Consider the following 14763-nt stretch of genomic DNA (forward strand, 5'->3'; position numbering starts at 1 on the left):
TCAATAGGGACCGTTAGCAATGACGACGAGAACGTGGACGACGACGTATATGACCGATTCGGGCCTGGAACGGGACCGTCGTCCACGGCGGGAAACGTAAACACTTTAGTAAACCGGTTACGTGGACGAGTCCTTAACTGCAGCTTTCTGTGGCAGTCAAAAGGAAAATGTCGAGCAAATGTCAGATGTTCCGTTAATTTGAAAATGCAAAAATTATCCACTAAAACAATTTAACGTTTATTCAGTGTTGTAATCAACGTCAAGTGATTCAAAGCTAAGCTAAGTTTATAGTCGATTCGAGCAGTTCGGATATTCTTCAAAGCCCAGAACTCTTCTTAAAAATGCCAACTGGTATAAATTACAAAACTATAACGAAATGCGCGCGATTTGTATTTATAAAAGCTCTACTACGTACCCTGAAGTACTTTTATTATCATCCGCCGTTGCTTTCTCCACTTTATACTGTAAAGCTCTACCTGCAACTGCTGCAACTCGAAAGAAATCAATTGTTTTTTCCATCACGGTACGATCAAATTACTTGGGCACTGTTTTTATTCACTAACCGACCCTTTAGATAGAAGAAATTCCTAAGATACGTAAGAAGAAATTAGAAAACAAATAAAACATACTCACGTTCTCGACAAGACGGCAGATGGCGGCAAATGGCGTCCTGAACGAGATATGGACGACGAGTCGTGCTTGATTGGGCATGCGTGGTAGCATCGAAGTTCGTTTTCGCAACTTCCGGTCGGTGACGTTCACGTTCTCGTCGTCATTGCTAAAGGTCCCTATTAAACCCGGAGAGATATCCTGAATAAAATTGCTCTACTCTGATCTTCAAGTCGCGAGGCAAAAACATGCCGTGAGAAGTATATCTTCGTTCAGCGGAACTGTCAAAGAAGTCTTAAAAAGAAGACGGCGAAGCTAAGGCATCTTATAACGATTTTTGCTGCGTCTCTCGGTGTAAATCTAAAAGTTATTGCGAAAGTTTCAAATGCAGAGTTTCAACCGAGAATTTACATTATATGTATTTTAGTATTTGACTTAGGAGATCATTTAACTGCGGTGAAATGTTTGCCGATAGCAGCGGAAAGTTTCTAGAGAATATGTCCGGTTTCAAGTGAAAGTCCGCTTCAATCTTTCAAATGGACGGCAGAAAGGCCAAGCTTAGTGAATTCATATTCACTGAATTGTTCTTGGACAATGCTGTTGAGCGGCGAAATCACTAACACGCTCGCAATCGGGTTGGAGGTGGAAAGCTTTGCCAAACAAAACACTTGATAAATTGAAATCCTTCCAAAGCCTGTTAGCAGAATCGCAAGAACATCACAGCTTGCCAAGCGCGACGCCGACGCTTCGATTTCCTCCGGTTCCAAAACATTCCTGCAAGACGTCACATGTATCTCGAATGTTGACAACGCGTTGTCAACGCTCCTGACATAAGCCAATCATATTTTTGCGTTGTAAGAGCTATGCATAATTCAAACTCCCTGGCTTTAGGCGGTCCTCGCCCCAAGGATTTCGCGCGGCTACTTTTTCCTCGCGGTTTTCTTTCGCGCCTCGCACGACGGACTAAGCGAAAGACAGAGGGACTACTCGTAGTCTAGCTCTGAGCGACCGTGGGCCGTACTTAAACCAAGAAGAATGGCCGAAAGGAGGAACTCGAGGACACTAGTCCCGTCGTGGCATGGTTTAAAAAAATGTCTGGAGAACGAAGAAGCCTACACTTGAGCAACATAATACCAAAGCCTTCGACGAAATCTTCTAAGTAAAATAAATCACGGCAGTTTAAATACAAACCTGTATAAAGCTCTTGGTGGTTTGTGGTTTCTAGGACGATTTTACTGCGACAGGTTTCCGCGCCAGAATTGTGGAGGTCGGGTCTGTTTATTTCTAGACTGCTGGCAGTCTGTTTTTCTCTCGAAATTCGATAGTATGTTATGAGGCGAGACGTTTTGGCTAAAGGGGAATGGGACGAGACATGGGCGCGAGCCACACCTTGTTTCCTTGGATTAAGAGCCTTTCACAAAATATAAAATTTTAAGAACAAAGGAACTCCTCGTTACAATACAATTCTGAATGAATTCATGAAGTCAGTAAGCGAAGGCGGAATCGTGTCGAAATAAAATGGGGCCTTTATGAGTGCACGTTGTTTAGTAGATATCCCCCGCAAACCACGCCGTCAACGAGAACGTGGCTACTTTTGCAAATCGACAACGTGAAATGTATTTCTATTTGGAACTGAACGCATTCGTAGCGTATCTAGCACGGGCAAGTTTTTATACAGACAGACACACTGAATGGATCTAGATAAATGCGAAATGCAGTCCTTTATGGGTAAGGTCCCCAGTGGCAAAGCGCAGAGGTGGGAGAGTTCACTGGAGAGGACCGTGGATCGGTAAAGCAATTAAGAAACAATTCAAAGATATTTATTATTAAGCTTTATTTGTCAATTTTCAAATATAGCAACCTAAAAATGATCTGTTGTTAAATGAGTTCGTTGAACAAATAAACCCTAACTACATGCAACGAAGATTTTTTTCTGCAGTTAACCATACCTTATTTCCTTGGATTAAGAGCCTTTCACAAATTATGAAATCTTAAGATACAAAGGAACTCCGTTACAATACAATTCTGAATGAATTCATGACGTCAGTAACCGAAGACGGAATCGTGTCGAAATAAAGTGATATAGAAATAGAGCTGTTCAATCGAGGAGATTGTCAAAGAAACAAAACCCGAATTTAAAAACAGGGCGCTAAACCAATGCAAGGCCGGGAAATATGGCATTTAATTTACCCGATAACTGTTTATATGATATCTTCCAAAGTAAAATATTCTAACGACGAATGCTATTTTCAAGTTTAATTTTATTAACTCTAATGCTAGAAACTTAAGTTTGGACGTTAGAGTTTTACTCTACACCAACGCACGGATTCATTAACAAACGTTGAAAAGGGAAGCATTCACTTTTCGTGACAAATTTCACTAATTTTAGTTGTCAACAAAAGTACTTCCCACTACCACAACCCATACGTATTGCTAAGATTAATTTACACATAGTTAAAAAGTGGATCATGACTAATTGTGCACGATTAAAAAAAATAAAAATAAACCATCCCCTCATCCCCTTATTTTATACCATCCCCTTATCGAAAAATGTGTACTTCAGTAAAACCTCCAGGTTAAGAGGGCAACATTTGTTATCTAGCCCTTAGGCCCTTTCCGAGCTTCCAGGTGCGCCAGCTCGTTTCTGGCTCTCCCCAGACCTCCGAGAAAAAAAAGGAAAGTTAAGGCAGGCATCTAAACAAGAAACTGATTTATACACTATAAATCATAACATTTTTGTTCAATTGAAAACTATTTCTAATTTATAGAATAGGCTAAAACTATGTAATATAGCACTATATATAACGAGTCTAACTTTCTACATGTATAACGGCCATCACTAAATTCTGGCTATTTAACCTAACTGGTTATCTTTCTCCACCAAATTTAATTCATATGTTTACAGGTGAACATTCAGATGCCGATACGAGACAAATGAGTAACTATCTTTTTAAGTTAATTTCCACTGAATAAAATTAAAACACCTCTCTTAACCCCATCTCTAATAAGCCCTTATCTAATACTTCAGCTTTTTAATAGGTCCCTAATAAGTGGATTTTAGTCTATTATTTAGCTCTTATTAACCGAGTTGGAGGTCTGTATGGGAGAATCTTGACCTCGGTCGTGAGTACAGTACGAACGCAGTGAGGTCTCTACACACGACCGAGGTCAAGATTCTCCCATACCGACCGACTAAGTTCGGTTAATAAGATGTCTATTATATGGCAAACAAGAACAATTTAATTCGTTCAATGTAACGGTTTGTACTAACTGACATTTTGCTTGCGAACAGCAATGAACTGAATTTAATTCTGCCAAAGTTTGCTCGTCCTCTTTACTTTTTTTTCTCACCAATGTTTTTGGCACTCCATTAATAAACATCGTTAGAAGAAAATAGTCAATTTGCATTCTAGTTTGCAACTTTTTCACTGCAAAACATTACCGCTCTAGATGCCGGTCTAGATGGGAAAATCTAGACTGCGGCCAATATTGATTTCAGCCAATCAAAGTCGTGAATTTGGCAGTTCCCAATCCTTGTGAGACACGGCCATATAATAAAATGATATACAGTTTTCTGTGGTTCCAGCGCACGCTATTTTGTTGACAATAGCCTTAAGAAGGCAAGTCAAGACAAATGATGAACGGGAAAAGACCTAATTTGAGGCAAATGGGGTAAATTTAAGCAATAAATTTTAACGAACCTCGTTACTTTATAAATTAGCAGCCTTACCAGTTCTTTTGCTACTTTTGCAGGGTCTCTCCTCCCGGCTAACGGAAACTTGTACCTCAAGTGAGCCAAATCAAACGTTTTTAATATAATTATAGAGGGAAGAAAGAAATCTTGTCGAAATCGATGTTACTTTAAAAAGGTAAAGCGTATCGCCTTTGAGATAGAATAATCTAACTCAAATATCTGATCATTTTGGCTCACCTCGTTGCATTTGTTTCCCATGACGAATCAAATTAGCTTTGAGGTCGCTACCGTTAGATTGGCCGGGCTAATTATGAGATTTGTTCAGTAATAGCCATGAAATTTTTAACGTTACTTTTGACCGATCGCCACTACTTTCAAGGGTTCGTTACTTCCGACATCTACGATATATGCTTGTACATTACCCAGCTTAGCACATTTGCTTTTATAAAATCTCTTTTCGTATGTAAGTTAAATAACAAAATAACCTTCCCTATCTCTGATAAGTACCCCTTGAAAGGTCTTGAAAAGACTCCTAGGAGCTTAAAGGACCTTTTACAGTACCCCTTTAAGTAAAATTAACTACATATTATATAAAATATTACATTTTGTACGCAAGCCTAGTTTATTATCACGAATGTTCCTTTGTGGGTGAGAAGATTTAATACTTCGCAACCTGCTTAGTGGAGACTAACCTTGATTCCTACATAAAATTAACCTATTGTAAAAACACCTCTCTTTGTACGACAGTTCAGTCATCCAGGATGTTGAGCGTGACATGAAGGTAGAGCGGCTTTTGCGTTAAAAGGTTTAACCTCTTGCGATGAAAGTCTGTTGGTTTTTGATATCTGAAAAAGAAAAAGATATGTTTCAGTACAGTACTGTTGGCGCTGAGACGAGCGAGACGAGCACTAACCTCATGGTTAGTGCGCTCGTCTCCGGATCGAGCGGTCCGGGTTCGAGCCCTGGCCGGGGACAGCGTGTTGTGTTCTTGGGCAAGACACTTAACTCTCACGGTGCCTCCCTCCACCTAGGAGTATAAATGGGTACCGGCGAATCGTTGGGGAAACCTAACAAAGTACGAGGGAGTAACCTGCGATGGACTAGCATCCCGTCCAGGTGGGAGTAGAAATACTCCTAGCCGCTTCATGCTACAGAAACCGGGATAAGCTCTGGCAGCTATGAGCCAGTCGGCTCCAAGGCTTTACAGCACTGTGTACGGACAGCAGAAAATTTGATACAGCTTTTCTCGTGAAAAAAAGAGAAGCTATGTATGCCACGATATCGAATCTGTTGTTTGCGCTGAAATCGTCGCGAAGTCCCTGGGGTGGAGGGAGGGGAGAATCCCGTATGAAAGGGCCGGTGATGCTTGTCGAAAAATATGAATTAAGCCCCTTAAGGAGACCAATCTGGGTGTGCCTTGCGCTTTATTTGACCCCTAAAGGATACCACTTAAAATGGAATAGGCTTGATTACCAACCGCTGTCCAGGAAGGGAGCCTGCGCCAACAGACCGGACTCGAGAGACCGACGAAAATGGAGATAAAAAACAGAAATAAGAGCGGTTTTTATTATTATAGATAGACACTTCGACAGCTACATGGACACATAGTGCCGTTTCCTCACGAACCCCCTAAGTGAGACCAGAATCGTTGATTTATACCCCTATAAAGCGAGACGGGCCTCCCCGACCTTTTCATATGGGAGTTACCCCCCACCCCCCTCCTCTCCCGGGCAGAAAGTCAAGTCGCCATCTTGAATAATTTGACTAGGGCAAGGCAGGGAGAGGACAAAGCACACTGCGCACAGGAATGGAGGAAAGACGAGAAACATACTTATCCCCAAAGCCGCCCGACTTTCATAGTTGGCAGGGTCTCGATACAAGGAAAAAGATGCATATCCTCTGAATAAAAGTCGAAAAAAGAACTTAGTAGAATACACTATTTACTCGATAGCGATTAATTCAGCGGATAGCGTTATCCATCCTTCGAAGAACAGAGGCCAGTAGAACAGTAGAACGTATAAGTCAAAATTTACGTAAAAAGGTAAAACGTTGTTTACTTACAGCTCTATGCAAGCAGGGCCGGGTTTTATTTCATCCTGCTCCATAAATGCAAAGCATTTTGTGCTCACGATGTCCTTTTTGGGTTTGTAATGCTTGAACTCGAAGAATATCGCTGTACCTAGGTTAACAAGTCAAAGACACAGAGTCTCATGATAAACCAGAGACATGGGGAAGAGGGTAGGGGGTGGGGGACAGAGCCTGAGTCTCAATGCCAATGGGGTTGGGATAATCTTTACGGGGACTGGAGCTTAGCTTGAGTCGCATATTGTTGACAGTAATGACCAAAGTACTGTATACCCTTGACCACTCCATGTGGAGTTAAACGCATGAGGTTATTGCATGAGAAGATGAAGAGAAAGGAAATTAACCCCCCTATAGGCGTTATTCCCAAGGTAATCCCTTTCAAGTTCTATTTCTAACATCACTTCCAGTTTCGGAAATTTGGAACTAGCCAATTCTCGTGTGGACAACTTAAGCAGCTTTACACGAATTTGCATCCTCCATGAAAACATGTGTGTGATACATTATCGGCGGAAGAACTGGGTACCACGTCTAAAAATAACTTGAAAGGGATTTCCTAACAGGGATTTTTTTTAAAGCCAGTCTGGCTTTATAAAAAATCCATTAGTCATCCTCTCGTAGTTATTGTAACTAATGTAAAATTCACCATCTTTATTAATTGATAACTTGAAAAGGATTTCTTAACAGGGATTTTTTTTAAAGCCAGTCTGGCTTTATAAAAAATCCATCAGCCACCCTCTCTCAGTTATTGTAACTTTTGGCTTTAGGTAGCTGGAGGCTCTGCACCCAAGGGCGTTCGCACCAACCACGTTCACACCCACATCAATTCAACCAGCGATCAAGTGCTTAAAATTTATCTTTCTCTTACCAAGCAAAAAAGACAACATTGTGGGCACAAAGACACAAAATCACACAAAAAATGTTCATTTGTCGTTCTTCAATCCATAGAAGGTGAAGGAGAACTCGAAATAGAAAGTTTATAGTGAATTCAGCGGTGCGAACTCGGTGGATGTGAACTCGATTGGGCCTATGCAGGCTTCCTAATCACTGTCACCAATATCAGTACCTCTCGGTAGTTTTTCTATAGGTTTCTGAATTTCTACATCAATGCCAAAAATGATGAATTTTCCATCTTTCCTGTGTGACATGGGTGTGTCTTGAGGTGGCGTTACATTAACACTGTTAGCATCTGCATCAACGGAAGAGAAATTAAACATTATTTTAGTAACTTGCAGGGTAAATTTGTATCTTCCTAGGTACATATGTAACAGCCTGAACTGAAACGAGATCTTGACCAAAAAGTGCTGATTTCTCCTGAGGAGATAACGAGAAAACAAAAAAAACAACAACAACAACAATAAAAAACATAAACTATCGAGTTCAATTTTAAAGATCAAGAACAAGTAAACGTATTTGAACTAATGCCTTATCGACCAAAAAAATAATAGAATCCAAACTTATGTTGCCAGAAAGTCAGTGGAAAAAAGTAATGGAAGCCCATTCCGCATTTCATGACGGTCACTTGTGAGGATTTTGGCTAAGTGTTGCCACGAACAGTCACGCAAATTGTGTTAAAGTCACCTTCGTTCCTTCACAAAGGTCTTCATATGATCTTTCATGTAACTTTATGTAATAATAGTTTGTCATTATCAATTACATGAACATTTTTTAGTACGCAATTTTGTTAAGAGTTTGTTGGTTGTAAAGGTATGGTTGTAACAAACTAGCTTTTGTGACAAAGACTTGTAAGTCCTATTTCAAGTTTCTAACACAGGTAATTTTGTAAGGTCAAATTGTTGAACATTACCTTTAACAGAGACAGTGAAAAAAGGGTTCAGGTAAACATGAGCATCCTTCAACCCAATCTGGTCGATTCGCACTACAAGCCGATGAAATCCCTCTTCATATGGTATCCTTGGCAACAGTGTCCCACCTTCAGTTACAAAATGGCAAAAATTAACTTTTGGTCAAACCTCCAATAATGAGCACTCCACAGGACCAGTCATTAGAGCACTCATGTAAATCAGCTATGGATCCTACTGGGTCTTAATGAATATAAGAACTCCTTGAGACTACATGTGATATGGATCCCCTTTATCAGACACTACTAATGAAGCCTCCATTTCTTTAACAAGTAAACTTTCGGCATGCAAATACCTTTTACTAACCGAGTTTGAGGGCTGTACTGTAGGTTACGGACCAAGTTTTTTCCCCATCAATTTACGGCTCGAGCGTGCGGCGCGCGGGCCATAGATCGAAGGGGGAAAACGAGGATCCGTAACTTACTGTACGGACCGAGAAGACGAGGTTAGTAAGACATTTAGTATATCTCTACTGTGTCTCTGACGGGTTCGGGAACGATTTGTATTCACGCGGAATGGCTTCAAATTTCCAGCGTACGTCGAAAGTAAAACGAGTCAATTTGAAGTCGTTGTTAAGTGACTCTTAAGTCGTTAGCAGGCATTAATACAAAATTTCAGAAGAAAAGAATTTTTAAACCCTTTCTTGCTAAAAAAGTTAAGAACACTTGGCTATAAATCACGAAACATTTTGGCAACAAAAACAGCTTTTAAAATTTTAGCGGGCCGTGCAGTAGAATACGGCCCGCCAAATTGACCAATCACAGCGGCCGTACTAACTGAGAGATATAACAAGCATATTGCTTTGAATTCGTGAAACCCCTTTTCTAAACTACGGCATTCTATTTTTCCTGTACTTACTAGACTATTAGTTACAAACTTTCCATATTCCATGGACCAAAATCAAACTAGATCAGTATAAATATGTAGGATCCTGACCGACTGTATAAAACCCCAAAGGATCCTAAAGAGGAATGCATCAGATCTATGCCAACTTTCCTAGTTTATCCAGGAGTCCCAGATACAAACTGAATCACGAATCACCAAATCTCCCAGAGAGAAGGAAAGTGCTTAACGTACATTTTTCACACTCAATTTGGCTGATTTTTGACGCTTTCAGGGAACACTTTTTGATATTTGATGCATTTTTGTTGTGGAATTAGCAGGTCTAGAGCTCAGCTGTCAGTTCTCTACAGGGTAAAATATTGGCAATCTCCCGGGTGTGGAATTTTTTTAGGTTCTTGGCATCTCTGGGAATGGGATCTTACAACAATCCTACAGGAACGTGGTAAATATTTCTTGTAAAATTCTTTAGGAATAGAATCTAAGTCAAGATCCTTAAACCTGTTGATCCTATTTGTAGAATATAATCCTAAATGTAATCCTGTAAAATTCTTCCCTGTAGGTCTGTGCAAAAACTTTTCTCATCCCTCAAACTAAAAGATCTTCAAAACCCTTCTTTTCCAGAACTTGAAAATTCCAGTCTTGACTGATGTGGTCTGATCTGATCTGATCTGATCAAAATCTTTGTTTATTATAAACACAATAATAAAAAAAATTAATCGGTCGGGAACAAAATAGCCATCAGGCTTTTCTGTTTAGACTTCACTGCACTTAATTCTTACTGCCAAGACCTGGGCCTAACATTCAGGAAGGAAGTACATACAAGGGCTTCATGTTAATTAAAAAAATAATAATAATTACTAACAATAAATTTCTAATTAATATAACTTTTCCAGTTACTTAGTACTCACCTGCTGTAACAACAAACTCACTACCATTCTCCTCTCCATATCCTGCAGCAGCACCACCACTAGCAAATTAAATAATAATAAGGTTATTAATACAATTACTGTATGCTAAACACTTCAGTTGTTTACTTATTTATAATATTTAATTTCTAACTTACAAACAGCTGTCAGTTAAATATTTTCTAAATCTTCTGAATTAACCTCAACAAAAATGAGAAGTTAATTAGAAGCTGACATTTTATACAACAGCCCAGCCAGTCAAAATATAAAATAATATGATTATTATACAAGAAGAAATAGTTATAGTGTGGCTTCACTGTAACACAAGATGAGACAGAGAGAACACTCAGCAGAGCAGGCGGGACCAACCTTATTTTTGGCTCCTCCACTCTGACTGGAAATGGACCACTCCACCCAACATTCAAGTTTCTCAATACTGACAGAAGCAGACAAGAAGAAGAAGAACATTGATATTTTGAAAGTGAAGACTACATAGAAAGTTCTTTATTGGGAGGCTCTGCCCAGTTCAGGGTCCAATCCCTTACCGTTTTGTGAACCATTTTGACAGGAAAAGTACCCCTTTCATATACCTTTAATTGAAAAAAGGTATCCCTTTCGCATGCTTTCATAACTTCCCCGCACTATAAATAAATCATCAAAAAAAGAAGTCGTCTTGTCATTTTCATGTACAGCCTAATAAATGAAAATAATGGTACATGTACTGTACAACCACAAGGTGGGTCTGCTCAGGAAATTTTAATTAAAGGCCCTTTGAAATAACCATTAATAAATGACAAATTTCCCTACTCTTTCAAACACCTCAACTTGTGAAATTCCATTCCTTTTTATATACCTGAAGCTTGAAAATGGTACCCCCTTCAGGCAGAGTCACCCCTTGTAGGCCATTATAGAGTTCAAGTTTCAGCAATAATAATTATATTAAATAAACTGTTAATATTTAATTTGTGTATTTAAGTCATTGTATGTTGTAAGGTCAAATTGTTTTTGGGTTAATTTGTTTTCAACCTGGAGATAAATGTCAGTAAATAAAATACAATTTAATTTCTTTCACTGACACAATGGCCTATAATATCACAAACACCTCATTACTTGGTCAGAGAAATCTCAGATACCAGAATAAGTCATTGCTTGATTTATCATGATCAGTCGGGAAAGACACTTGCCGCTCTTACAATATGGCTCTATCCATGGCCCAAATCATTAATTAATAATTAGCTAGATACATACCTTCACCAACTTTTTTGATATCCTCAGAGGAAATCTCATCTTCTCTGGCCTTAAAAGAAAAAACAATATTAAGAAAAAAAATTAATTGTATCAAAACTATTCTTAATTAATTAATAAAAGGTGTTCTTAGTCTGAGGGTAAATTTCAACCAAATAACCATCCTTGGTGGAGTTATGGATATTTTCTGGAACCACTCATTGGTCAGTGTCTGGGTTAATCACTAGAAGATGTGACTCTAGCTGATCTGAAGCTCAGGTAATTCAGGCTTGTATAATAATAAATAAATAATTAATCTATAAATTTCCAGTACACAAATGAATATGGTTAGGATCTTTTCTGGCCTTTTCTGGTTAAATTTTTTTGTACATGTATAAGAGGGAATTAGATTTATTGATTAGAATGAAGATCAACCTTACTGACAACTGTAAGCCTAGCAGGCAGCCAATGTGCAGTTCCAGAAAATAGCCATACCTCCCCCACAGAAGGGATTTTTTCTAAGACCTCCCCACCCCTCTGGAAATTCCAGTTAAGCTTCATACATTTCTTTAAAGTTTTTGGTCTTCCAGAACCCCCCACCCCCCCAGGAAATTCCAATCCCTTCTGTGGGGGGGGGGGGGGGGGGGAGTATGGACATTTTTTGGACCTGCACAATAAAACATAGATTCACCCACCTGTGTAGACAACAATGTTTGGCTTCTTTTCTCCAAACAGGCTGAGATCTTTAGCATCAACTTCTAAAAAGAACAAAAAAGCAATGAAAGAATAAAAATTTAATGTTTAACATTATACACAATTCTTGACTAGAAAACAACCATGCAATGACCACCCTACAGAAGATACATGTGATCCTCATTTTTTTTAATTACCATGCATGGTTTGTTTAATTCATTTATATTTTATTAATTAATTACACATGGTTTTTCATGTAGCATCTGGTTGTTGTTAGATTTCATGCAAATTAGTCACATATATGTAGAGGCATGTGTATCACTTTAAAGTGTTTGCAATGATGTCAAGTTCACTATTCAACATAGCACAAGTACAGACCTTTTGTTCAGCTTGAAACATGGTATTTCCAAGGGTACTATGCTTTCCCAAGTCTCTGGCAAGTCTAAACAATGAACAATGTGGTACACAATCAAAGAAGAAGAAGAAGACAAATCAATATGATGTGGTCCCATTTGAGGGGGCAGGGGTGGGGTCTAAACATCCCATATCCTTTTATTCCCCTCAATATATCCTGCATGACCTGTTAATTTTTCACTCAAGTATCCTGTGTCCCAAAAACCCCACAATAATACAGGACAGTGTGAAAAAATGGATAGGATTAGGTGCTTATCAGGCACAAATTATATATTCTTTAATTCTTGATAAGCGAAGCCGGGGGGAGGGGGGAACTCCCATATAAAAATGACGGGGGTACTCATCGCACCTTTTAGTTTTTGATATCTCTTAGGGTGTTTAGCCTCAAAAGGTCCATAGTGGGAACTTTCACGGTACCTTTAGGGGTATTGAGCCGAAAAAATATGACAGATGTGTTATGTAAGAATTGGTTCCTCTTAGGGTAGAAAAAAATTTCAAGCCATACCCAGACCACCGGATCTTGGTACGTACCTCTTAGGGGGTCTTTTCAAAATTTCTGACGAGCACGCCATCTTTTTTATATGGGAGTCCCCCCCCCCCCCTTCCCCCCTCCACCCCCAAGGAAGCGAAGTACCCAATAAGAGCATTGACTTGAGACAAGGTAAAAGGTAAAGGTAAAATCTTTATTTAGACATGATATTTCCTTCAGGACTTAATAATATTGAGTTAAATTAGTCTAACTACCTAACTAATAAATCACTAATTATATAACTACTACAGTTAGAGAAATGATAAAAAACCCTGCTTTACAAGGAAGCCGTGTATAAAAGCAAAATAAAACTTACATAGGACTATGGCAGTGTTACAGAAAATTTGAACCCCTCTCACAGGTGTTTGGGTTAGAATCTCCACTATCTCTTCATGATTTAATGGCCTTAAAATGATTTGCTTTAATATAATTAAATAAATTTAGGATAATAATAATTCAATACTTAATATATATATATATATATATATATATAAATATAAAATATTAGGCCTTTGGGGACCATATAATTGCTTTACAAGCAATAGCTAAAAGTTAAGAAAGTGGGTTGTTTTCAGAAACAGATACACTTGTCCACTGTCAGTAATTTACATAATTAACATGCAAATTTTAGATATAAAAGTATTTGGTTATTCATGTGCAGATTAAAAAAAAATTAACAACAGGAAAACAAGATTTTATGCAAATTCATAACTACATCACAATTATACTTTTGCCAAAAGTCTCATTAAAATGGTGTCCCAAAGAAACTGGAGTTACTCATGTTGGGCTTAAATGAATTTCATCAGCCATCTCCAATGGATTTATTTTGCAGCAGCAATCGTCTGGTGAATATAAGGTGGTTGCATGCAGGACAACAAATGTTTCAAGAGCGTGTCAAATGAAGGACAAAAGGTTCATTACACCTGCTGTCAAGACTCACAGAAGTGTGAAATCGGTGTTGCGAATAATTTATCGTATTACAGTTACTGGTTCTATTAAACTAAAGTTCAAAATAAGCAGATCTGAAGATGGTAATTTACGGGTCTTGAGATGAATTTTCAAACGAAATAATTTTTACGTGTTTGGGCCGATATAACATTTAATTTCACTAATGAGCTTATTTTCATCAAAGTTTCTTTCATTTATTTCACTCAAATTCATTATATGCACAAAAATGTACTAAGTTAATGTGCAAAGCACTTTGTGATCGTCTTTTAAAATTCAGTTATAAACTTATTTCGGTCGTAGTATAAAAAGAACAGACGAATAGACGACGATGGAGTTATTTGGCGAGTGAGCTGATTTTTTTTTCCAAGGTTTTATTTTAGTTTAATAAATAAATTATAAACTGCCACAAATCAGTAGAAGTTTTTAGTACTGCGCTTGTACATGCATGTCGGATTAAATTCAGCTCACGCAAACGTTAAACATCAAACTCCTAAATATAACAACTTGATAGTATATAAGGTAAAGCTTATAGTACATTAAATAGCGAATTAAGATAGAAAAACAAATAACAATGAAGACATATTTAGGGTGAAGTGCAGTGAATAATTTTGAGTTTACCTCACATATTCATCAGCGGCTTCAACCAACTGACCCCAGGAATCGAAATCCTTGGCTTTCTCAAAGGATGCATACCACTGGTTAATCGTTCTTGACTTTTGAGTCATGCTTTCGTCTGGTGTGTTTGCAGATCGCCTGGATCTATCGAGAATATAAACATTATCGGCGCGTTTTGGAAGGGCGATTATCCTAGGCGCTTTTCACATTACGTCTACATGAAGCCTCTTGTGGATGCTTTCGTATCGCGGGCTTTTGCGATTTGGAACTCGTTTGCAGGGTCATCTCTCCACCTTGAGAATTGAAACGAGATATTGCGATTTACCGCAAGTTTTAAATTTCACA

General features: G+C 38.5%; 1 protein-coding gene across 1 annotated transcript; it reads right to left on the bottom strand.

Annotated features, from left to right (window-relative positions):
* Positions 1–2427: 2427 nt before the first annotated feature.
* Positions 2428–14537, bottom strand: LOC145485192 (axin interactor, dorsalization-associated protein-like). Its single transcript, XM_081463894.1, has 10 exons — positions 14422–14537; positions 12291–12354; positions 11915–11977; positions 11244–11292; positions 10365–10431; positions 9999–10057; positions 8193–8318; positions 7452–7574; positions 6365–6482; positions 2428–5148 (listed from the first exon to the last, which is right to left on the bottom strand). The coding sequence occupies exons 1-10, from the start codon at positions 14526–14528 to the stop codon at positions 5052–5054; spliced, it is 873 nt and encodes a 290-aa protein (XP_081320020.1). The 5' UTR covers positions 14529–14537; the 3' UTR covers positions 2428–5051.
* Between the last annotated feature and the right edge of the window lie 226 nt (positions 14538–14763).

The sequence above is a fragment of the Orbicella franksi genome, chromosome 4 (assembly GCF_964199315.1).
Source record: "Orbicella franksi chromosome 4, jaOrbFran1.1, whole genome shotgun sequence".
NCBI lineage: Eukaryota > Metazoa > Cnidaria > Anthozoa > Scleractinia > Merulinidae > Orbicella > Orbicella franksi.